General features: G+C 46.8%; 1 protein-coding gene and 1 pseudogene across 1 annotated transcript; one reads left to right on the top strand and one right to left on the bottom strand.

The window, feature by feature from the left end:
* Positions 1-62: 62 nt before the first annotated feature.
* LOC136499294 (pentatricopeptide repeat-containing protein At1g71490-like) lies at positions 63-1,223 on the bottom strand. The gene has a single exon (XM_066495004.1). It carries the CDS (start codon positions 1,221-1,223, stop codon positions 63-65), a length of 1,161 nt encoding a protein of 386 aa, XP_066351101.1.
* A 7,946-nt stretch (positions 1,224-9,169) lies between these two features.
* On the top strand, positions 9,170-10,731 carry LOC136499293 (uncharacterized; annotated as a pseudogene).
* Positions 10,732-25,920: the final 15,189 nt, after the last annotated feature.

The following is a 25,920-nucleotide window of genomic DNA, read 5'->3' as shown; positions in this document are numbered from 1 at the left end:
CCCTTCCGTGACAGAGGTGTCCAAAACGTGCAATAAGTGAAAGCATAGTTAAGACAGTAACATCATTTGGAAAGACAGGAATAAATCATCTCTCTGAAAAGAAAAATAGCTTCCTCAACCTGGTCCATGAATGCAAATCCTGCTAGCAATGAATTCCATGTTACTATGCTCTGAGTTGAGTGTGTTCTGAACAGGCAACATGCAGAGCTCATCATCTGGCATCTGGAGTACATTGTGATCAATGAACTCTCCACGCGCTCAAGCCTATCAAAGCATAGACGAATAGACACAGCATGCAACTCCTTGCCAATCCTCAGATACCCACTCCTAGCACATGCCCTGAGGCCAATTACAATAGTCACAGAATCCAGCCCCGGACCACGGCAACTCATCTGCGACACCAACCTCATCACCTCGCCGTCGTTCCCCGCCTTCAAATTTCCTGCCGCAACCGCATTCCAGGTGACAATGTTCGCCCCAGGAACCCACTGCAGCAGGTCAAACGCCTCGCCCCACATACCAGCCAACGCGTACCCAGACACCATGGCGTTCCAGCAGACAACATCACGCGCAGGCATTCCATCAAACACCCTGCGTGCGTCCTCCATCTCCCCGCACTTGGCATACATCCCCACCATAGCGTTCCAGACATACATGTCCAGACCATATCCCCACGACCGAACGCGCTGCTCAATGTCCCGGCCAACGGAGGCATCCCGTAGCTCGCCGCAAGCGCGCAGAACCGACGGGTACGTGAACCTGTCGGCGGCCACGCCCAGCGCCAGCATCCTGCGGTACGCGAGGACCACGTCGTACCAAAGCCCACGGTCCGCATACCCCCAGATGAGCAGGTTCCACGGGAACGCCCGCGCCGTTCCGGCCGCCCGCTCGACGGCGGCTCGCGTGGCGGGGAGGTCGCCCAGCGCGATGTAGAAGGTGGCGAGCCTGGGGAGCACCGAGGGGTGCGCGCCGAGGCCGAGCGCGACGGCGCGCGCGTGCGCCTGCTCGCCGGGGCGACGGGCGCGCTGGGACGTGCAGGAGCGTATGAGGGATGAGAGCGACGCGGGTGAGGAGGAGGAGGAGGAGGCAGCGGGTGGCGGTGCCTGCGACGGGGACGGGTCCTGAGCGGGGGCGGCATTAAGCCAAACGGGTGGCAGGCAGCGGCGAATGCGGAGGAGGTGATTGTTGGACAGCGCGCCGAGAGGAGGCGGCCGTGGGCGCATCAAATGGGCGGCGCCTCCGCCGCCTTCGTGGCATCACACCTCGCCGCCGGCGGAGAGGCAGGCGGGCGGCCGGAGAATTGGGAGAGAGGGAGGGAGGCAGGGCTCTGGCGTGTGGGGCTCTCGGCGCGCCAAGACGCCTTAGTGGGCCCGCCAAGTCGGTGGCACTCCAGGGCTGTGGGGGCGGCTCATGCCAGGCAACGAGGCTGGCCGTGTGAGCAGGCTCTTGGGCTTGGCCCATTACGGACATGCTTTCAGTTCTGCTTGAGAAATCTCGATTTTTATTTGTTTTTATACAAAAATAATCGTAGGATTAACTAATGTATAAATAGTTTTTTTAGAATTATATAGTATAATGTAGACGCCCACAACACGCACGCACACTCAACCCTATAAACACACATAGACAAACCATATCCCTATGAGCACCTCTGAAGGACTGAGCCGGTAGATCTCAAGATTCACGAAGTCACCACACGCGCCTCACTGTCGAGTGGGACGTCGCCTACCACTGAAAATATAGCGCCGGTAAATCCTGGAATAAAACCAGGAAAATACGAGCACTCGTGCCAAGTCGAGGACTTGAACCCGGGTGGGCAGGTTCCACCATAAGAAACCTAACCAACTAATCCATTATCAGTTCGTTCCAGAGGAAAACCCAGCTTTTATAGAAAGCATTAAGGTCTTACAGCATTGACAAACAAAACTGTCAACCCATCTCACTGAAACAACAAGAAAGAAACCTATAGCCACCAGATAACGAAATCCAAAACCAGATAACGCCTTCCACTTCCATACCCTTCGACGCCAGAAGTCATTCAGCCAAGTCTTCATAACTTTGAGCTTTTCATCCAAGAACTCGGCATCATGCTTGTTCCCTCAAAAGAATTCTCCATTTCTGCAGAAATTTGAAGATTTTGAGGACAAATAGTTTTTCTTGATTTTTTTGAAGACAAATAGCTTTTTTCGAATGCACAAAATAATATCCAACGCCAAACCATATTTTCTCCAACCGAAGGGCAACAATACGATATTTTACTTGTTGAAATGGTGAAAATATGTTTTTGGCAAATCATATGGCGCAAATTTTTTTAAGAAAAAAACATATAGTTTAAGCGTACAATTCCTTCTTCTTGTGATAATTAGCTCATCGACGGGTGACTTTTAAGGAAATAAATTATACCTTTCTCATATTATGTCAAATGAAACTATCTTTATATGAAATTAACTTGATGTGATTTGCAGCTTTATAGCTGACAAATTCTAATCTAAAGTTGTTTACCTGAAAGATTGTTACAAAGTTCAAATCTAAACCCAACAGAGACGGAATATGGCTGAGCAAAAGCTTCTCAGCAATAACCAATAAGGAACGGTTGAGATCACTGAGCTTCGAGTCCATTTGATCTTTTCTAGAGCTATACCCAATGTATAAACGAGCACAATGTGTATGCACAAAATTACAACCTACATGTGCTTCAAGGGCATGCAAAATTGCCATGCGAAATTGTAGCCGTAAGCTGTTTTGACCACATATGGATAACAGCTCGTTTTTTCCTTCTAATGATAACAACTCGTCACTGTGCTTGTCGAACTGCAGATGGATTCTTCAGAGCCTACTAAAAGAAAGGGCTCTTTTTTTAACGCAATAAAAGAAGAAAGGGCTCACCATGTCAACAAGATGGCGATTATCAGGCTGCCAAAGTAACGAGACGTTCGATCCCAGAACTTCCAGAGGTATGTTGGCCTAACATACTGATGATGGGAGGCTTATATTCCGAGCACAATACATATCATCTTATTGTTGGCCTAACTGCACAAATTATTGTTGGCACTGTGCTAGCTAGGTGCCAGCGTTATTCGAAACCTTTTGGTCCTGCAACTGGTTCCTGAAATCAAATTTATAAAAGTAGAGCAGATCTTTTATAAATTTATATATAGACTTTATCCTGTGTTTTGTGCTTGCAGGATATCTTGGGCTATATACATTGCCTAATGCCAATGCGTGAAGCTGCTCGTGCTACTTGCGTGTCTCATGCCTTTCTACGTTCCTGGAGAGGTCGTCCAAATCTCATCTTCGATGAAGATATGATTGGCTTGAAGCCAAGTGCGTGCTGCGTCAACTTCTGCCGTGAAATTCACACCATTGTCAGGAGCCACTCTGGCATTGGCGTGAAAATATTCAAGCTTGATTGCAATCGCATCTGCAATGGAAAAGTGGCAGGAGCTCTACCTTTTAATTAAGGTAGGAAAAGAGTTTATACATGGCAATGGACTCTTTCCCCACTTGACACACATAGGCACCACTGCACCACACCCTAAAGAAAAACCACAAATGGGATATCAAAGGGCTACCCTGTGCAGTTAAAACTATCTTTCTCATGTCAATCTCTGTCGGGCCCTATTTTAGGGTCCTTTGTGCATTATGTATCAGTCCCTGGATCAGTAGCTGAAACGCACAATTCGAACAAGATTGATATAAAAAAATTATACTTTTATTGCTAGCGGAAAAAAACATTACAAAGTTCATATTTACATAGCTGGGCCATAGGCCTTGATACATACATACATACATATATATATATATATATATATATATATATATATATATATATATATATATATACATATACATATATACATATACATATACATATATATATATATACATATATATATATATGAGTTTTTACACAGCGGTCCTAAATCGTCGTGGCTCCATTCCTACAGGCAACTTGGAGTGCGGACGTAAACCCTAGACTTATCCTATATCTCGATCCTAGCGTAGTTCCTTTGGTGTAGTTGTGCGGCCCCGTCTTTGTGTACACTTCTATTGTCATTTCCCTTGCGTAGCTTGAATGATTCCATCCTCGTATATACTCATGTAGCTTACTTCCTAAAAACATAGAATGGAGTAGATTGAGTACATAAAGTACTCAGCAAGCCCTAACTTGGGGTGGAGGTTAGGCGGATGGCGGAGGCTACATGTGGTGGTGGTTTAAGGTGGTGGAGGGATATATGTTGGATATGATGGATAGTAATGTTAGGAATAAAGTCATATTAAAAAGATGGTTGGGCCCTGGGAGAGTATTAATCCTTCTCGCCAGTTCCCAGGGTTTATAGGTTACATCTTACCAGATTAATAGATTCCAACTTACCAGATTATCACATTTTCTTTATATAAAAGCATCTAATCATTTGTGATCTCATCCCAGCGATTGCCCATTCCAAGGACGTGGCTATTCGAATAGATTCAATACACTCTGCAGAGGTTGTACAAATTTCCCCACACGATACGCACATTTTCTAACCATGCGCGATGGCAGAAATAGGCCTAATGAGACCATGTATCCGAAAGTGCGCGATCTTAGATGTCCATATAATTCTACCACGGCTTCTCAGGGGTTGAAAAACTTCAGATGATACCACATCATCCGGTCAATAAAAGGGGGCTCAAACATGGCCAATCAAGGGGCTTAACGTGGAACATCACTTAGCAACCACGCCAACCGGACCATGGAAGACCACTCAGCAATCGGGTCTTCTCCTAATATTCCACTACCAACACCGGCTTCCTAGTAGAAATTATACTTCTATCTAACGGGGTGTGGGATCAAGTCTACCCATATAGACATGTGGTTGTACGAGATATCTGGCTAGGCGAGATGGAAAATGAACCGGTCCTTATATCACCGAAGCGAGTATCTCCCAACAGGAACCCTCACTAGGCGAACTTGCCAAAGGTAATCCACACCCCATGGAAATACCCCCACTCGCTCCCATCGGAAATAGGTTTTAGTTTACCAGTTCAATTATCATCACAATTCATGTTCTTAGTCCGTGTCATAAAGCTCATATTATTCCTCAAGTATTCATATATCGTATATGCTCACAACAGTGATCCACTTAGCAACATTAATAATGATAATATAAATTGTGTTTATTAGGTAATTAATGGAAAGTGGGAGGGAGTAGGTTGTATGGTGGAGATGGTGAATTGCGGTGATGGTGGAGAGATAGGAAGGGAAATGGTTTTAGAGATGGTGGGTTATGTAGAGGGGATAGGGTAGGTGGGTGTTAGGACTTACCTCCGCTCGGTGGCGAGTATACCCTTACTCCAAGACTTTGATTCCCATACTTCTTGCTCCTAGGTCTTGTACTTCTGGATCCCATCTTCCTCTATCTACATTGTCTAACGTTGGCAAACAAAGAGCATTTCAAGTAGCACATACAAGCAGTCACAATCATTCAACGTGGTCGGTCCTAGATGGGTTGGCCTTATTTGGTTGATAGGTTTTTATATCTAAGTTATCATTATTATGTCAATTTGAGGTAAGAGTTGGATGAAGAGGTCTCATCCAACAAGATGTGGCTTTTGTAGGTTAGGTTGGAAGGGTGCGGTCTCCTAATGGAAAACCAAACCACATTATTATGTTTCATTATTATGTGAACCTGAAAGAGAAAGCCTGACCAAGTCGTCATAGATGACCTGACCGACTTCTACAGCTCCACGAAGGTTGTTTGGTGGTACCAACTAAGTGGGTTCATATATACGTATTATTATATGTGAGAGGAGCTTGGGTAGTTAGGTACATGTATATACATTTATATACACATATAGGGGGTGTAGGTTACTCGCAGGTGTAGGGTTAGAATGATGTAGGTTATGGCTAGGGTTAGTGGCATATACGCACATGTATATGTATATGCCTAGGATTAATTTGAGGTGGAAAAAGTGAGATGTAGGGGTTAGCCATACATAGGCGTATACCCAGGTGTATATGTATACTATATGTACATGTATATCTACGTATGTATATATCTTATTATTAGTAGTAGTATTTTATGTGGAAGAGTGTATGTATGTTCGAGTACTCAAGTACATGCCATAGTATGTAGACATACTCGATCATACAATGCTAAGTTGGGTTAGTAGGTGAGTAATGCTACGGGTTAGCGCATATATTTATAAAAATAAATGAAAAGCATACAAACTAAAATTTAAATGGGCACCAAATAGTAGGGTGAAGGATATGAGTAGGTAGAGCTTGATTTTAGAAGATTTTTGGTGGAAGAATCAAGGGATTTGGATTTAGAATGGAAGAGATATGGATTTTCAAAGGTTTAATAGGGAAAAGATAATTGGAACATACTTTGGGGAATATTTCTGGAAATTTGGATGATGGAAATGGGGTGGAAATGCTTGGGTAGGTTCTTAGGTGTACCTAGTTTATTTAAAAATTTTCTGGGAATTTTTCTATGCAAGGAAATGTGTTTTTCACCTCTCTGTGTGCAACGCTCGGGTGTACCTAGCATTTTCTCTCTGCTCCAGAGGTTGACGCGCAGGGTCCGAGCTGGTAGGGCTCGAGCGGGTACTGTGAAGTGCGCTTGGACTTTACTGTGCCATGGACTCGCTTCCTCTCTCTCTGGTTCACATGAACTGTGTCCACTCAGGAGAAGGTGAAAGGGAGGAGAAGGCAGTGCGGCTGCCGTGTGGGGTCCTCATGTCGACGTCGTGTATGGCTGACGAGTGGGCCACCTTCCATCCTCCACGTTCTATGGCGTGGACGCCATTTTGGCTTGGGCCCGCATGACAGAGGAAGGAGGGGAAACGGAGGATGACGTCGACGGTGACGCTCGGCACGGCAATGGAAATAGGGCAGAGCACTCGGGATCGCCGGAGTAGGTCATGCTAGTGGCGTTAGTGGCCGGGGCTCATCTCCAACTAGTTGCCGAGGTCTCGGAGGCCAGCACGCAGTATCTGAAGGAGCTCTTGGTGACAGTGGTGGCTCGCCGGAGTAGCTACGGCGGCGCAGAGTGGTGTTCCCGCCCACGTGAGGCGTTCGAGCATGCAATGTCGTGTGCTACGCTTTGTTGACACTAGCGTGAGAATGTAGAGGCAATGCCATGCTCTGCCATGCCTTGCTGACGATGGGCAGCAACCATGGCGGCTCGGTGATGGGCGGCTTATGGTGGTAGGGTGACATAGAGGAGCAGAGGGGCTAACAGTCAACGGAGGAGGTATAGGAGGGGCCTAAGAGCTTGTTGTCTAACCCTATTGCCCTACGGTGGATTATGGAGGGAAAGCTTGGAGCTTGGAGCTCGGATCCCATGGCGAACTCAGCGACCGGGTTGGGGGAAATCGGCCTAGGGCTCGGAAGGAGAGGGGAGGAGAGGAACTAAGGGGGAGATGGCGTGTCCTAGACCTAGGCGGAGCTTTCTGTGGTATTGGTTGAAGCAGGGGCTCGCCGGCCGGGTCTATTTATAGGCCGGCGAGGTCGGTTCACCGGCGGTGGATATTTTCAGCCATGCCTCAGATTTTTCTCCCGCGCGCACGTGCTCAAGTACTCCTAGGCGATGAGCTGGCAACTGCTACCGACCGTGCTTATCCAAACTTGGCCAAGGGAGGAGCGGGAACCAGGCACAGCCATGGCGGCGACAATGGTCGGCTCGCCAGGTGTTGTCGCGTGGTGGAGAGGATAGGGTCATGAAGGTTCTGTGGGGTCCACGTCGCCAGTCGTCGTCTGGTAGACGACGATGCTGACTGCACGGACCGTAGTGTCAGCAAGTGCGAGAGGGGTGCAGAAGCAGTCTTGCACTGTAGATGGGCCGAGCGGCTAGGCTGGCCCATGCGGGAGAGGAGGCAGGCGGCTTCGCGGGGCAGAGAGGAGGAGAGGGAGAGATTGAGCCCATGGATCCCTTTCCTTTTATGGAGTCCTTTTCTTTTTCCTAGAAATAAACTAGACCTTATTTGAATTGGATTCAAGTTTGAATTTCAAGGAGATTTGATGCAAAATGGTTTGGGGATAATTCAAGGATGATTTTCATGGAGATATTCAAGGGAAATGATCAAGGAGTTTTGCACTACTACAGGAATCAATTTGCGCAGCGTGGCCAAAATGGGCTCCGTGGCGGGCACCTCTTTTGCCCGCCACGGTTAACCGGTGGCCGGCCAGCGAGGCCAGCCACCGAGGCGCCCGCTGTGGGAAAAGGGTTTACCGCGACGGGCCACCTAACTTGCCCGCCGCAGGAAATCGTTATTTATCGTGGCTGGCTCTTTAAACTGCCCGTCACGGTAAAGAGTTGATTTACTGAGGCAGACGCTTTATCTTGCCCACCGTCGTAAAGCCTGTACAAATACACAGCACCACCCCTTCATCTTCTCCACGGGTCTTCCTCTCTCAAACTCATGGGGGAGGCTTTGCCCTAAAATTTGAGGAAACTTTTGATTTGAGTTGAAGGGCTTGGATTTGAGGGAGGAGGACATCATAAGAGGTTCATAAAGGTTCTCCCTCTCTCCTTCCATCCTCTCTCTCTATTTCCATCACCTAGAGTTCTCTCTTAGATCAATTTTAATGGAAAAAATGATGTCATGTATTTCTTTAACTTTAGATTCATCATAGATGCATGCTTCATCTTTCACATCATCATTTCCTCTCTTTTTCATGATTTTGGATGTAAAAATCATCAATTTCTCCTAATTCTTCTTTATTTAATGTTGATTGTGATGGATAATGTTCGCAGGTATGATGGATAGGTCAGAATGGATGTACCGGATCAATAGAGTGAATGATCCGCGGTACCTCTTTGAATTAAGGAAGTTTATTGCTGCTGGTAAAGCTCACTGTGAGAGACTGAAGTGGATGACAACCATATGTCCATGTTCTCATTGCAAGAACCTGAAAGCCCATCGAGACAGCGAGGTGCAAACTCATTTGATCATGTATGGTTTCGTCGAGGGCTACACAGTCTGGACATTTCACGGCGAAAGAGTTGGTGCGAGTGGCGGTGCATCTGGAGTGAGCTCTTCGACTCCGACGACAACAGCACCACCGGTGAATAAAGATCCTTTAGGAGCACCCGGCTCCTCATCATCTTTAGTAGCAGCTGTGCCAGCCGATAGTGACAACAGTTGTCATGATTACATCATGGTGGATGATCTAATGCAAGACATGGCCGACGAAGCCGGCGACGGTGGGGATGGTCAGGATACTGTGAGCCAACCCGAGGATGTGCAGCTTGTTGAAGATCTAGTCAAACACTTTGATGAAGACGACATTGTGTTGGGTTGCCCAAAGTGGTTGGAGAATTTTAGAGAGTTGAAGCAGGCGGCAGTTGATCCTCTCTATAAGGACGGCGGCGATTGTCCGAAGGAGTGCACGGCGCTCTATTTTAACCTCCATATGTTGATGTTGAAGGCTCGTCATGGTTGGTCTGACACTAGCTTCAATGAGTTGTTAAGCTACCTTGCCACCACGTACCCAACGGCTAACAAGGTGCCCGCTAATACTTATCGGGCCAAGAAGCTAATCCGGCCAGTGGTGATGAAGCTTAGAAAGTTTGATGCATGCCCTAACCACTGCATCCTGTATTGGGGCAATGTGTATGAGAATTTGACGAGTTGTCCGCACTGCGGCTTTAGTCGGTACAAGAAAAATGCTGGTTGTCGCGTGGATGCAGAAGATGAGGGAGGCTTACGGGGTGGTCGGAAGAAGAACAAGAAGGGGGCAAAGAAGAGCAGTGCGGCCAAACATATCTCGGCTCAGCAGGACGATGAAGAAGAGGGTTACACGCACAGGAAAAGTCCAGCATTGTCGGTGTGGTACCTGCCCATGACCGATCGCCTGTGTGCAATATTTGGGAACCCGAACGATGCCAAGCTCATGTCCTGGCATGCATCAGCTGACCGCCTAAAAGACGATGGCAAGCTACGGCACCCATCTGATGGCAAGTAGTGGAAGGATTTCGACGAGGCCTACCCGGAGTTTGGCAAGGAGCCCAGGCATGTTAGGTTCGCGCTGAGTACCAACAGGATGAACCCATTTGGTGAGCTTAGCAACTCGCACAGCACTTGGCCCATCGTGCTCACCATGTACAACCTACCTCCCCATCTATGTCAGAAGCGTAGGTACCTTATGCTGACCATGCTTATCTCCGGACCGAAGCAGCCCGGCAATGATATAGATGTGTTCCTAGATCCATTCATGGAGGAAATGAAGATACTATTTGATGTTGGGGTCTAGATGGTGGATGCATCCCTCAAGGAGAAGTTCACACTAAAAGCAATCATGTTTGTCACCATCACTGATTACCCCAATCTCTTCTCACTGTCGAGGCAGATCAAAGGGAAGACCGGCTGCGTAATTTGCATCGACGGGACCAGCTACACTTACCTTAAGGGATCCAATAAGATGGTGTACACGAGGCATAGACGGTTCCTCGCCAAAAATCATAGGTATAGAAGAAGTATTATGAACAAATACTTTGACAATCAGGACGAGCCGCAGCGTGATCAACCGACGCAGACTAGTTGGGGGACAAAGGTGTATGAGATGGTCAAGGACATGGATCAGGTGGAGTTTGGAAAGAAGAAGAAGCCGCCTAAAGAGGGGACCAAGCAGACAAGGAAGCCAAAGTGGGACCAGACGGAGGAAGTCCCCGCCGCCGTTCCTTTCAAGAAGAAGTCAATTTTCTTCAAGTACCTGTCGTATTGGAAAACACTGAATACACCCCATGCCATCGATTGCATGCACCTAGAGAAAAATGTCTTCGAAAGCACGATCGGTGTCCTGCTGGACATCAAGGGCAAGACAAAGGATGGTATCAAGTCACGGACGGATCTTGTCAATTGGGCATCAGGCCGGACCTTCACCCGGGACCGCCTCAGAATGGTAAAGTCGATATCCCGGGTGCGGCCTACAACCTAATGCAAGACAAGAGGATGGCTTTTCTTAAGTTGCTTAGGGGTATCAAGGTGCCAACTGGTTTCTCTTCCAACATCAAGAGCCTGGTCTCCATGAAAGACCTCATAATGACCGGCTACAACTCACACGACTGCCACATCATGCTGATGGTGTTCCTACCAATTGAGATTAGGGCTGTCCATCTAGAGTACGTGAAGATGGTCATCACATGGATGCCATACTTCTTTAACCGCATCACCCAGAAGGTCATTGATAAGGCTGAGCTGCCTGCCCTGAAGGAGTTCATCGCGGAGACCCTTTGCCAGCTCGAGATGTGCTTTCCACCATCTTACTTTGATATTATGCCACACCTAATGATGCATATGGTCGATTAGATCCATCAACTGGGCCCCATGTACCTACACCAGATGTGGACGTACGAGCGGTTCATGTCCACCCTCAATAGATATGTTCATAACCACGCTTACCCAGAGGGCTCTATGATCAAGGCATACACAACGGAGGAGGCTGTGAACTGGTGTATGAGGTACATAAGAGATGGGAGGGTGATTGGGCTGCCTGTCCATCACCACGAAGGCAAAACCTCAGGGATGGGGTGCATAGGCTGAAAAGTACGCACCGATGTGGCAAACCGAACGGTGCAAGAAGCTCATTACAACATCCTTCATCAGTTAGTGAGCATGGAGAAATACATTGAAAAGCACCTAGAAGAGATCCACACCGCTAATGACGGACAGCGCACTGGAGGCATGGGTCCAGAACCATCATAAGAGCAATTTCATAGAGTGGCTCAAAGAGCAACACATACCCCTTGAAGGATGCCCTGATGAAGATACGGAGACCGTTAAGAGGCTTGTGTTAGGCCCATCCAGCCAAATCACCACATGGCAAGGGTATGACGTCCAGGGCTACAGGTTCCACATGAAAGACAAGGACAAGAAGAGCTTGGCACATAACTACTGGTGTTCGATACAAGGGTGAAGAAGAGTCCACGGGCCAGAGGAGGCAATACTATGGGCAAGTCGAAGAAATATGGGAACTTGACTATGGCCAAAACCTACACATAACCGTCTTCCGTTGCCAGTGGGTCAAACCGAATGCGGTTGCAATGGACAGTTATGGGCTAACCACCGTGGACCTCAAAAGTATCGGCTACAAAGATGACCCGTGGGTACTAGCAACCAACGTCGCGCAAGTGGCCTACTATATATATGCAGAGGACCCAAAAAGGCATGTGGTTGTGTCCGGAAAGTAGCGGATTGTGGGAGCTGATGGGGTGCAGAGTCCTAAACAATACAACAACTACGCAGAGCTCGAGCTTTTTACCGATCATCCAAAGAAGATCAAGGCCATCGAGGACCGATTCAACAAGTCCAGGATGATGCCGTGGGCCCTGCCCCGACGGTGAGAAGAGGACGGTGAAAGCACCTGCACCAAAATGATATATGTATCCCAGAGACATATATGTAATAATATAGCTCGATCTATTTAAGACAAGTTTTGTAACTTATTATTAATATCATGGAACCATACTACTCTACTAGTACTACTGAATCTACTACTACTACTATACAATACTACTCTACTAGTACTACTCAACCTACTACTACTATCTATTGTACTAATACTACTCTCTACTACTCACATGTACTCTACTACTACACAGCACTACTCTACTACTACTACTACACAGTAAATGCAAAATGCAAAAATAAGTTTTAGATTGATAATAAATATCAGTGTTAGATTGAATGAGCAAATGCAAAAATATTAACCATGGCGGGCACGTAACAGCGTCCGCCGCGGTTAATAGATTAATCGCGGCGGGCAGTCTAAGGTGCCTGCTGCAGTAAACATTTACCGCGGTGGGCGGATTATATTGCCCGCTGTGGTTAATCCGTGGCTATATATGTGCCCGTGCCCGTGCCCAAATTTTCTAAGTCTTTCGCGCCCATCCTCCTCCCCCATGCCCGCCGCCGAGCTCCTCCACGGTGACCCCCGCCGTCGTCCTCCTCCCCCGTGCTCGTGCCCCGCCCCCGTCCTCCTCTCCCCGGAACCCTTGCTCTGGCCGCCGAGCTCCTCCACGCTGGGCCCCATCCCTGGAACCCTAGCGCCGGCCACTGAGCTCCTCTGCGGCCACCGCACGCGCCCCACGCCCCTGTCCTCCTCCCCGGTCACCGTCCACATGCCGGGCCCCATCCTCGGAGCCCGGAGCCATAGCTCCGGCCACCGACACCGAGGGCCGCCGCCGTCGCCCTCGCTGACCTTGGTCGACCACACCGATGCCAAGGGCCGCCGCCTCCGTCCGCGCACCGGAACCCTAGCACCGTGCTCGCTCCTTTCTTCCCTGGCTCCATCTCCGAGGTTTGAAACTGTATGTGATTTCTCCCTTCTGTGTCCATTTCTGAGCAATGCCTGTGATGAATTCGAACTGCTGCCTGTGATGAATGGCATTCAATAGTAATCTGAGCAATGCCACTGCCTATATGCTGCCTGTGATGATTTTTTCAATATTTTGCTGTGATGGGAACTTTAGTTACCAGGTTTGTGCAGATTGTTGTTATCTTATCTGATTGATGGATTTGAATTCATTATGTTGGTGATTTAAGATACATATGCTAATTTGTTGAACTAAATCTGTCTTAATAGCGAGGAAAGGCAGATCTGGTATACTTAATTTCCACCACTGTTCATGCATGTTTGCATCAGCATATTTGTTCTGGAATTCTGTTTTTTCTTTTTTTTGGCTACAATGCATTTAATATCCTAGAGTGTTTGTATGTTAGCTACTGCCTAGTGTATGTTGTTCCCCCATGTTGATCAAGGCTATGTTAGCTTGGGAGTTGGTGTGTTTTCTTTGGCGATGAAAGATGCTGGTCTTTTTGCAACTAGCTATATGGGTTTTGTGGTTCTTGTGGGGCGGTTTACAAGCCTACAATGTGATTCAAGATCCATAGACATCACATTTTTCAGTTGAAAGTACCAACGAGAGAAGTTTTGACCATGCATCTATTTTCAAAGATTTTATGGCATCATAAAATTGTGGATTACTCTGTGAAACACGAACCACAAAAAATTCAGGTACACAGATGTAACTATCTGCTCCAGTAATATTGGCTTACTCTACTTGCTCTGTTGCATATCCACAATTTAGACATATTTACATCTTTATATGCATATTGGCAAATCTCTGCTACTCCCTCTGTTACAACATATGGCTAAGCCAGTTCTGGATATGTGTATATACATCTTCCTTTTATGACATATTTAGCATCTTCTATGACTATATATATACTTCTTCCTTTTATCATTTTGTGTAGGTTTGTCTTCTGAATTCTTGCACTGTTTTTTCCCTATTCTATTCAAAGTGTTCTGTATTTCTTTTTAGTTGTTTGATTACAGCTTCACGAGCCTTTTAAAAACACAACTCTTGCAGTTTTTAAATATTCACATATAGATAAGGAAGAAGTCCAACTTTTGCCCGAGTTTGTGTTTGGATACAAACCCTAAACCATAATGATTTATCACGGTCGAACTATCAAAACATTCCATGTGTAGACCATCCTAATACTCTACTCAATCTTCTACTAAACTCTACTAACACTGCTACTACTGAACTCTACTACTACTGTCTTGCTGGCTGCTGTCTTGCTGACTAAATTGAGCAGTTCCTCTACTACTCTTACTCTTACTGACTAAATTTGATTGAGCTGTGATGGGGGTTTATTGCTGCCTATGATGCCAAATAAACTTTTGAGCTGTACAGCTCTTACTCTACTCCTCTTACTCTACTCTACTCTACTCTCACCTCCTCTAGTCTTCTACTCTATCTTGATGGCCGAAGGACTTAGCCCTTTAGGGCCGAATTTTGAAACTATCTTGATGGCTTTTGTTTGGTATTTGCAATGATGATTCTTTTCGCACTTCTAAGCTGAGGCAGTGGCATATGCAATGATGTGAACCTTTTTATGCTGAGGCAGCGCAATGATGATCGAGTGCCCCCGCTAAACTAGGATGGCTTGTATACCAGATACAAGCAACCAGTTTAAAAGCGATGTGATGACAATGGGGCAAATCTGAGCCAACTACTACTACTTTACTACTCTACTTTACTACTCTAGTACTACTCTACTCTACTACTCTATAACTATGTCTATACAACTGAAATATGTATTCATTGTAGCTTTCCAATGGCAAAGGAACCGATAAGCGAATGGCGCGACCCTACCCCTAGTGCATCATCATCAACTAGCCTCGAGAGCCAAGTGTCCGTGACCCCGAGGCCAACAAAGAAACGTCGTACAGAGGACGAAGATGATCCGACCTACCAACCGAGGGACGATGAAGTTGAAAGTGCGCGGTCTCCAAACCCTGAACAGATGCTGGTGGTGCCTCGAGAATTGAATTTTGAGGAGGAACAAGTCAGGGACAAAGAACCCCCTGCTCCATCTCCAACCACTTTAGGCAAGTCTAGGGGTCAGAGGACAAAGCTGAGAAGGGGGGAACACGGGAGGCACTGGAGGGAAACCCACGGCGAAGTCCATGTGATCCATGAGGTGGGACCAGAGGGAAACCCATTGTCGCCACCCATGGTCCTTGCCAAGTTCAGCAACCAGGTGGCATGTATAGTCAAGGACAAGGTGGAGATCACTTGGGAGGAGTGGAACAATGTCTCAGGTCGACTACAAGACACATATCTAGGGGTTAGGTGATGAGGAGCTTCCATTATCCTGAGGACGCCGATCTGAACAAGTGCAGGGAGTGGGTCATGCACGTGGCAGGAAGAGCCTTTAGAAACTTCAAGTCCATGCTGACCAGGTACTACCTAAAGCTAGGCAAGTCACCCTGTGTCAAATACACTATGGTGAAGGAACATCACTGGGAAGAGTTCTACAAACAAAGAACAATAGAAGAAGCAAAGGCAAAGAGCAGCCAAGTTCAGCACACTGGCGAAGAAGAACCTGCACCCCCATCACTTGGGCATGACTAGGTTTGCTGGTAAGAGGCCCTAGTGGTGGGAGGAAGAAAGGGCTAGAGCTACCGCTAGGCTTCCCGATCCGTACGACGATGTAGACTTGAGGGCTAAGGACTTCATCTATGCTCGCAAGCCGAAGAAGCTTAAGGAGGGCGCGAGCAAGTTCAATGAGCCCAAGTTCGAGGAGGTGGAGAGGGCTCTCATCGAGGCTGCTAAATCCAAGGATAGCTTCGAGGTTCGTAGGGGCTAGGACTTGCTGACCCTAGCGCTAGGAACCCCCGAGCACCGTGGCCACGTCCGTGGCATGTCATCGAAGATGAGCTGGAACTCAGTGGAGTCATGGCAATCCGACACTACCACATAGCGGTCAAGGTAGAGGTACAAGGAGGGCATCTTTCAGAAGGGCTATGATCAAGGCATGGCCGAAATGATCAGCCGGTCCATAAAAGAAGCCTTCACAAGCAATGACCCAGATATGGTGTCGATGAGGTCACAGATGCTTCGCCAGGCTGGCGTGGCCGTGCCTCAAGTTCCATAAGGGTAGACACAAGGGCAGCCACTACCGATGATCGAGGATCGCCCAAGGCACCTCATCGACGACATCCGGGAACCCATGCGCGTCCACCTCATGATCCCTGTTCGGCAGTGCGAAAAAGTTGACTGTGGGTGAGGGTTGCATGCACCCCAAAGAAGATATCAAAGATTTCAACCAAGACCAGATCCCTGCCAACTATGCTGCCGTGATACTTACATGGTATGTGACCGAATACAAAGAATTTGAAATGGAATATCCAACTGTAGAAGGGGTAACGATCCTTGGAGCTGCCATGGGTTTTCGAAATCCTATGGAACAAGGACGACATAGAGATCATTCTCTCAATGCTAACTTCTATGCTGACGGCGACACCAGCATCACAACCATCCTGTTGCCAGATCTTGTCCCCCTGATGATCCGGATCACAGCGACGGCGATGACGAAGGCAATGGCGGGGATGACAAGGGAAGGAACTCACCCCGAGGCACAAGCCCTCACCCTCGTTCTCCTCCTCCAACAACAAGTTCACCTCCACCTCCCGGCAGTCCGTCTAAGGGCATGAGCAAAGGACCGGGAGGCACAAGCCCTCACCCTCGTTCTCCTCCTCCAACAACAAGTCCACCTCCACCTCCCGGCAGTCCAGTCTAAGGGCACGAGCAAAGGACCAGGAGGCACAGAGGAACCAGGGGCAAAGACACCGCCTGCTGCCATTGCGAGCACAAGCCACTGTCCTCCACCTGCCGGTGAAGACTAAAGGTGACCAAGGGCAGCTCACATACTCACTTGAGTTTGAAAGGTATGGTAGCGGCGAGCATAATTTGCTAATAACTTTTATTTGCCATAATATGGTACTAACATTTCTATCCCAGACCGAGATCACCTTTCCATCTATTTCCTGAATCGGATGACTGCCCCGGCCATTACGAGCATGGGAAGTTCATGATAACCAAGGCCCAACTCAGTCGACGAGGAAAGGTGGGAGACAAGGAGGTTTCATCTCTGGTACATGGAAGCAGCAAAAGCTGGCCTACATGGTTTTCTAGTCAAGGTTGTGGCGGAGTACTTCCACTTGCCCAGCAACGATGTAGAACTCCCCGTGGACTTCCACGACATGTACAGACTACTACAGGAACAAGACCTTGACATCGCCCAAGTCACCTTGTTCTCTATGTAAGTGATGAATTGCGAGTTTCACATATCACCTACCTTTGAATCGGTCAAGACTACTTACATATGCCACGATGGCTTATCCTTGTAGGTTGATGGCCTATATATCCAAGGAACTAAAACTTGATGTTATCTATCTATCTCCAATGCATATTGCTCAAAGAATCATCATTGGTTACCACCTAGATGACAATCATCCAACCATGAAAGACTTGACCAAGCGATAGAGAGAGGCGCATAGGAAGAAACTGATGGACAATGAGAAGTTGAACATTTCAAGATACATACTAGGAGCAATGAAGAAGATCAGGAGAAATGGGTATATCCTAGCTGCCTACCACTTTGGATAAGTCGAAGACATGCCTGTAGAGATAAGTGGGTAGCTAGCTAGTATTATTATTTCTCGTCGTAACCTGTATTTTGTTTCAATGGCGCAGCCAAGGCCTTGAGGGTCACTGGGTTGCATTTATCATCTACCCTTAGGATGGCAGGATGCGCAGCCAAACTTAAAAGGGTACAAGGCCTTTGAAGATTGCCTCAGAGTGTAAGTGACTGAATTGTCTTCTCATATGCGTTCTAATGCCCTACCTAATACTAGTACATTTCATATAGCGCTTATAAGGAGTACGTGAAGGATCCTGAATGCTATGATCAAAGAATAGAGAATTTTAAGGCTAAGCATAAGAACCGCATCAAAATTAGACGCAACTTTCGGTAAGTATTTGAAAGTTTTAATTGTGCTTTCTGTTCATATGTGTTCTAATGCCTGTGTTGTAATGCTTGTGTATCGATCATGCAGTGTGCCAAACAACCGATAGGATCACGAACCTGTGGCTTCTACGCCTGTGAGTTCCTAAGGGTGTGCAAGTAGTACAGCAGTAGTTGGAGGGTGCTCAGGAATGGATTGAACTGGTCGAGGGACGTGCAGAGCACCCAACATAGCTTCAAGCAGACAAAGGCGGACATATGTAAGTTTATCTTAGACAAATGCGTGCTTGAAGGGGGCACATTCTTCAATGAGAACAGCCCGCTAGTGATTTTACCGGAGTACGAGAGGCTGAGAAAATGGCCCACTGATGATGCGTCCGCAGGATTACACCTTAGCGCATGTATAACGACTTTAATATGTAAATGTAATGAATTAACGATGACAAGAACGACTAAGTGAATGTATATATATGTATATTATCTCATGTGTAATGCCTACATACTTTTTAAGTTTAATCTGTGAAATCTGGATGTGATTTGAATTTGAATTTATATGCCTGCTGTATTTTTTTAATTCAGAAAATAATTTACCGAGGCAGGGCAAATAATAAAGTCCGCCACGGCTAATGAACATAACCGCGGCGGGCGGTGTAACGTGCCCGCCGTGGTAAAAGTATATTTACCGCAGCGGGCACGTTACACCGCCCGCCGCGGTTAAGCCACGATTTACCGTGGCCTCTAGGCCGCGGCGGACGGCTTTGCCCGCCATGGGAAACGGAAAACGCCCACCTCCAGTAAAGTTTGTGTAGTAGTGTTGGAGAGAAAGTCAAGGAAGAGTATTTGGTGCCAATAATAAATTCTAGGGCAAACATATCACTCAAACATTCAAACAACATTTCAAACACAATGTGTATGGTGTGTTTTGATGCAAAGCTTTGGAAATCATTTTGCTAAAATGGTTTTGTAGGAAAATAAACTATTCATGTGTTTAATTTGTTGTAAAATTTTAAAACGTTCAAAATTTTAGTGGTTTTTATTATGATGCAAAACACAGGGTATTACAATCTCTTCTTCAGCCCTTGATGCCACTTGCTTAGTGGTTTGGAACCTGTTCTCGAAAATTCGACGGTTTCTTTCCTTCCATAGGTTCCACAATACATAGATAACCATGCCGTTGAATCTCCGCCTTTGATCTTTTGGAACCTTTTGGGCTGCTTCTTCCCACCAAGAATTGATTTTCAAGGGGTCGACATCACGTTGGATTAGCTGCACATCAAAGTGCTCCCAAGTCAAGACTTGGGTCCAAACCGATTTGGCCAAAGGGCAGAGCAAGCAAAGGTGTAGGCCCATCTCTAGTGGTCCATTGCATACGATGCAGTTATCCTGATGTGGCCAATCCCTCATTTGCATGTTACCGCCGCGAGAATTTTGTTTTGTATTAGAATCCAAGTGAAAACTTTGCATTTATTTTCTGCATGCACTTTCCAAATTAGGTTTGGTCGGTATCTCCCATATGATCCTCTGAACTGAATCCGATAAGTCGAACGAGTGGGTATCCTCCATTCTCACTACGCCAAAAAGTATTTCTAGGGGCGGTTGTAGACCATTTGTAGGGGCGGTTTGCCCAGCCGCCCCTACGCAAGGGTCTCTACAAATCATGCATTTGTAGGGGCGGTTCCCAGGCCGCCCCTACAAATTGATTTGTAGGGGCGGCTCTTATTACCAGCCGCCCCTACAAATCGATTTGTAGGGGCAGCTGTAGTACCAGCCGCCCCTACAAACAGGTATTTGTAGGGGCGGTTCAATCTAGAACCGCCCCTACAGTACGTTTTCCTGCCAAAAAATCAAATTTTCAATTCAAAATCACTTTGCCGAACATCCCACAACCAACATTCCGAACCGCGTTCGCGTTGCCGAACGCCCCGCAACCAACGTTCCGAACCGCGTTCGCATTGCTGAACGCCCAGTGACCAGCGTTCGCGTTGCCGAACACCCCGCGACCGTGACTACAAGCATAAGAGTATTCTATAAACTACAATTACAAGTCCAATTCACATGAATATATACAATCCATCATTAAATATACAAATTCCATACACATTGTTATCAACGTCCTAGAGCTAGCCTTTCAGTCTCACGAAGGTGTTGGTACTGAGGATTTATACCTAACTCAGACTCTTGGTCATGGTAGGCGCCTCTGACGTGTACAATCTGGTCCAATATGAAGTTGCAAAGGTCGCCGACGAGCTCTAAGAGTTGGTCATCCTTGTATGGGTCTCTTTTCATTCATTTCTCTTCTCTCCACTACAAGAAAACAAGTTTTGGTTTAGTATTTCATACCATTTACGAAGTTTTTATACTACGGGTGAAGAGGTTCAAACTTACCCTTAAGGGGTGTCTCCTGTAGGCACCGGTGTTACCCATCATAGAACATATATAGTATCCACAATGTACACTCCCAGGTTTCTGCTTGGGGCACTATGTGTTTTGCATATGAAAATATTAAGTAATGCTTTTGACAGCCATGTAACGGAGTACTAAAGAAGTAAGTTACACTTACCGCACATAGTGTTTTTATAGCCAGCTTTTCCTTCCTTGCTGGATCATGCCTTCTATGATGATTAGTGACATAGAACCTAAATGCCCTGTTTGAATTATTTTAGCAAATACAACTTGTTAGTATCCAAAAGTGAACGTTACAAGTATGTATACAAACATATAAGCTAATGAGGATTGTCGATATGTATACGTCTTGAGAATCGATATGAAGTCTTTGTATGTCACCGTGTCCTTATCTAATGAATCAAAGACCCATGCCATGCTCCTCCCGACATCGACGGCTATACAAATCTAGTGGTTGCTGCATGGATTTAATCATAGAACTAGATAAGCCCTTTTGCATCGAATGAAATATATCGAACAAAGCTTTAAGTATAGAGTTGAGCTTACTCGAAGTTGTATGGTAGCCATATAGTAGAGTGGTGTTGGAGATTTTTGAAAGCCAAGGCAATGTATGCCGCAACCTTAAGGGACTCTTCCCTTAGCTTTGCACTACGGATGCGCTCTTTCTCCTGAAGAGTCTTTACAGCTGCTAGCTCTTTGGCATCCTAGTGTCCACCGTTTAGGGTAATTAAAATTTGTTTGGGCTATAGCTTGAGGGTCTACATACCCGGCTTTCACACTTGGCATTTGTTTGACAATGTGCACTTGCATTCTACAAATCACGACGTGGGTTAGTTACAACAAAATTCAAAGATTACATTCATATCATATCAGGAGGACAAGGACTTACAGGCACCACGTGCGAATTAGATTCATCTCCATTTCTCCCAGGTGAAAGCATGTGTGCATGTCATTGAAGTCAAAGACAATTTTCCCGGCTGGACTTCCAAATGTGCCGGTGGGAAAGCATGCTTGTATGATATCTATGCTCATTGGGAGAACACGCAAGTACCAATCATGGAACCTTCTCATTCAAGTGGTAGGCGCTGGATGTCCCAGTTTGGTAGGAAGGGCTTGCCTCTTTCATATTTTTTCAGGGCAATCCTTTGACCATTTGATGGCATCAACATTTGGATACTGCTTTGCAATTTGGTGGAGTTTGCTACTGACGGCCTCCTCAGAACCCCAGTGATGGGACTTTTTAACTTGGTTTTCAGGCTTGAACTGATCATGGGAATACCACTTGGACACCGATGAGACGTCTTTGATCGGAACATAAACTGGCCTTATGCTGATTGGAATCTTCTTTCGGAGTTCCCATTCAGGCACAGTCCTCATCTTCTTGTGCATCACCTTCTTCAGGAGGCACTCGTTGTTCATGTATCGGTTGTGCTTGTTGAGAAGACTGTGGCATCTCATGATGCACTTGCCCGGTACGAGCTGGAGAAGGTTGTGGCATCTCATCAGGCACATGCTCGATAGGAGGCGGGGAAGAATGTGGCATCTCAGGAATGTGGGGGTCACGAGACGGTGAAAATATCTCCTCGGCCTCAACAACTCGCTCCAAATTTGGGAGAGGGGGAGGCGGCGAAGAAGCAGTCAATATAATGTCCCGTTTGTGCCAGAGGATGAACTACCCCATAACGTCTCCGAGTAACACTAGCCCCTTGGGAGTTGCGTAGTCTATCCTCCACTGCATGAACTCAGGCTTCACTGTATGTACCTTGACCCTAGTGTAGTCCGGTGGTATCTTATTATTGTGGCTGTAAGCCACCAGGGAGGATGTGCCACACCCGTTGCCACCTCCATCACAGTGTTCTGCCGGCCACTGAGAAACACCAAGGTGCAACTAGTAGGTTACCGTATGAGATTGACTAGGGTTGTGGCTGCAGTGGAACCTTGGCTGCTAGGAACTTTCGGAGGGCTGCCAACTAATGCCAGTTCTCCCGGTGGCGTCACTAATATACGTGGCTCTGTAGACATTCCTTGCTCCTCCAGCGCCTTCGCAACTAGAACCTTCACTTGGAGCTCAAGACTAGTCTCCCGGTCTCAGGCCATGTTTCTTGTACATGTGCCTGTCCTCTTCGAATCCTTGCTTCCAGGTCATCCTTTTCCCTAGCCCCCTGGTGTGGCCTGTGTGCTCCTTGTTTCCCAAGCCAAGGCTAAGCTCGTCCCTCTCTCTGGAAGGATTGAATGAGCCCGTCTCTTTGTCTTCAGCATATTTCAGTATCCTTGATACCGCCTCTTGGGTCTCCTGGCTTATCAAACTTAAGATTACTGCCGGATGGTTCTGTACTCCTCGCATATATCTAGTTCCTTGAGCTTACCTTCAAGTTCAGTCACATCGATATTCCCAGCAGCTGCGGCCTCTTCATCCATCTTCCTAAACTGCTCTTCCTTGGCATAGTAGCCACCGGCGCCTAGATGATGGTGGTGTTTGTTCCTCTTCGCCAGCTCGGTGTTACGAGCACTGAGCTCCAATGCCTCCGCTGAAGTCTTCTAAGCCACGAGCTCCTCCCATTGACTAGGAGTTATTTTGCCGAACTCGTTGAAGGGAGTTAACCCCTTTTGGATATACTTCGTGTTGAGCTCCGACCTCCAACATGTTGAAATGACTCTCCCATCATCCTGATAGCATTTTTTTACCAATTCATGCTTACCCTCTGGAAATCTAAAATTGACCTTCAGCTGCCTATCCCATAGTGCATTCTTTATGTTCTCTAGTACCTCTTTCCAGTTAGGGATTGCTAGGGTTCAATTTATCTCTTACTAGGGCCCCGATCGCATTACGGAATCGTCCTCTTAATTTCCTTCGGCTCAAGGATCTCCCCTGCTGGCCCAACCTCCGTTATCACATAGCAAGCCTTATCTGGATATAGATTTTCTTTTCTATCCCCTTGTTTCCTCTTAGGCATGGTAGTCGTGGTTGTGTCTTGAGTTTGTAGAGTAGAGGCATCGTGATCCATCTCTGTGGTTGTTGCCTCTGCTCTCCTTTCCTCTACTCCTGTCTTGTCCAGTGAGATGTCAGCGGACGTCGACGTCGTCTTTTCTGAGTTTCAAGAGGGACCTGTATATAGAACAGGTCAAAGTGTTAGCAGAGGTAACACAGCCAAAGCTTTAGCAAAATTTACAAGCTAAGGCTTCTTCCCTACCTCCTCGTTCGGGTCAAAATCCTTGTCCAAATCTTCCTCCAGTTGGCCTCCTTCTTGCTTTAGGTGGGAAAGGATCCTCGGGACTTTCATATCCCTCTTCTGACTCATCATCCTCTTCTTCTTCGCCTTCAGCAGCCTCACCTTCAGGGCCTTCCTCCTTGTCACACTCCTCCTGAGTAAGCATCACTTCTAGATCCTTTTCTACCTCGTTATCGAACTGTTCCTGAGTAAGCTGGTCCTCTAGTGCTTGCTCCTCAAGGGTTGGCTGCTCATCATGCTCGGGGCATTGAGCTGCACTGTCTATAGATGACACGTATGTTTTTCACCATTCTGTACACATGTTCTCCGTTATGACGTCTCTCCAGAGGGGGTTCAATCTCCAGGGGCGTTGTCATAAAATCTAAAGAACAATTTGCTACGGTACTTGTGACTTGTCTTTAAGAAGCGTCGGTTCCTTAGGTAAACTATCTTCTTGGATGCATCCAGGTACACCCATGTAGTACCATCCAAGCAAACCAAGCATCCTATCTTCCCTTTGATCTGTCCAGACAAAGCAAACAGCGCGGGGTAATCATTGGTAGTAACAAATATTATTGCTCTACATATAAAGTCCTCCTTTCAGGAACGCATCGTACATCTGCTCCCCATGCCTCCATAGCCTCTCCATTTCTTGCATCAAGGGCTCGAGGAACACGTCTAATATCAATGACTGGTTGTTTAGGGCCAGAAATAATAATAGTGAGGAGAAGGTACTTTCTCTTCTGACACAACCATGTTGGGATGTTATACATGGTCAAGATCACTGGCCATGTGCTGTGGTTGCTCATCCTCTCATTGAAGGGATTCATTCCATCGGTGCTCAGGCCAAACCGTACATTCCTTGGGTCATCGCTGAATTCTTTGTGCTTCTCATCAAACCTTTGCCACTGACTACAATCAGCCAGGTGTACAATCTTATCATCATCCACCTTGCGCTCATCATCCCACCATGTCATGAGTGCGGCTTCTTTAGGGTTTAGGAACATACATCTCAAGCGGTCGGTCACTGGCAGGTACCACATTACCAGGGCAGGAATTCTTCTCTGCTTTGCATCGTTGCCTAATAGAGTGTCCTCTGGGGACTGAGATTCTTGTACCACCTTTTTTGTACCCTTCTTATTCCTCTTTTCCCCCGTGGATGGTTCGTCCCTACCGTAAAGGTCATTGTTCTTGTACCGGCTGGCCCCACACCGGAGACATTTATCCAATGACTTGAATGTTTCGCCACGAAAAAGTATACAGTGGTTGGGGTATGCATGTATTTTTTCAACCCCCATTGTCAATGGACTTATGACCTTCTTCGCTTGGTATGTGTTGGCGGGAACTAAGTTTGGTTGTGGCAGCACCCATGACAGGAGATGCAATAGATCATTGAAACTACAGTCTGACCAGCCGTACTTAGCCTTCAGGATGAGCAGCTCAAGCACGAAACGTAGCAATGTCCAATGTGTCGGACAGCCCTTTTCAACACCATACACAGTCTCCTTCGATGCTTTTGTCACTCTTTCCAAATTTTCTGGACCTTTCGGGACTATTTAGTAAAATCTCTGGTCCTAAGGGTTCGAATCATGTCATCTAAATCATCTTCAACTCCGACACGTGCTCCACCATCATTATTGGCACCGCCTTCATCGTTACCATCCCAACCACCAGCATCACCACCTTGTGCATTGCCAAACTCGAAATCCATTCGTGCATCAAGCTCTGCTGAATATTGGGACAGGGATTCTATGGTTTCGTCGTCGTATTCCCCCTCATCCTTGTCGTTAACAATAATCGTTTCACCATGATGAATTCACACTATGTAGTCCTCAACAAATCCTCGTATAATCAAATGTGATCTGATGATAGTCACATCTGTCCATGCCATACGGTTCTTGTAATCTTTACAGGGGCAAATAATTGTATCCTTATTCTCTTTCAATGTCGTTGCATGCTTCATTGCGGCTTCAATAAATTTATCCACCTCTTCACGGAAACC

This window comes from Miscanthus floridulus, chromosome 13 (genome assembly GCF_019320115.1).
Source record: "Miscanthus floridulus cultivar M001 chromosome 13, ASM1932011v1, whole genome shotgun sequence".
NCBI classification, from domain to species: domain Eukaryota; kingdom Viridiplantae; phylum Streptophyta; class Magnoliopsida; order Poales; family Poaceae; genus Miscanthus; species Miscanthus floridulus.
The sequence above is the reverse complement of the archived record's forward strand: the minus strand, read 5'-3'. Positions and strand labels throughout refer to the sequence as shown.

Bases quoted from the DNA above. Each gene is read 5' to 3' on its own strand.
- LOC136499294 (XM_066495004.1), bottom strand. From the start codon at position 1,223: ATGCGCCCACGGCCGCCTCCTCTCGGCGCGCTGTCCAACAATCACCTC.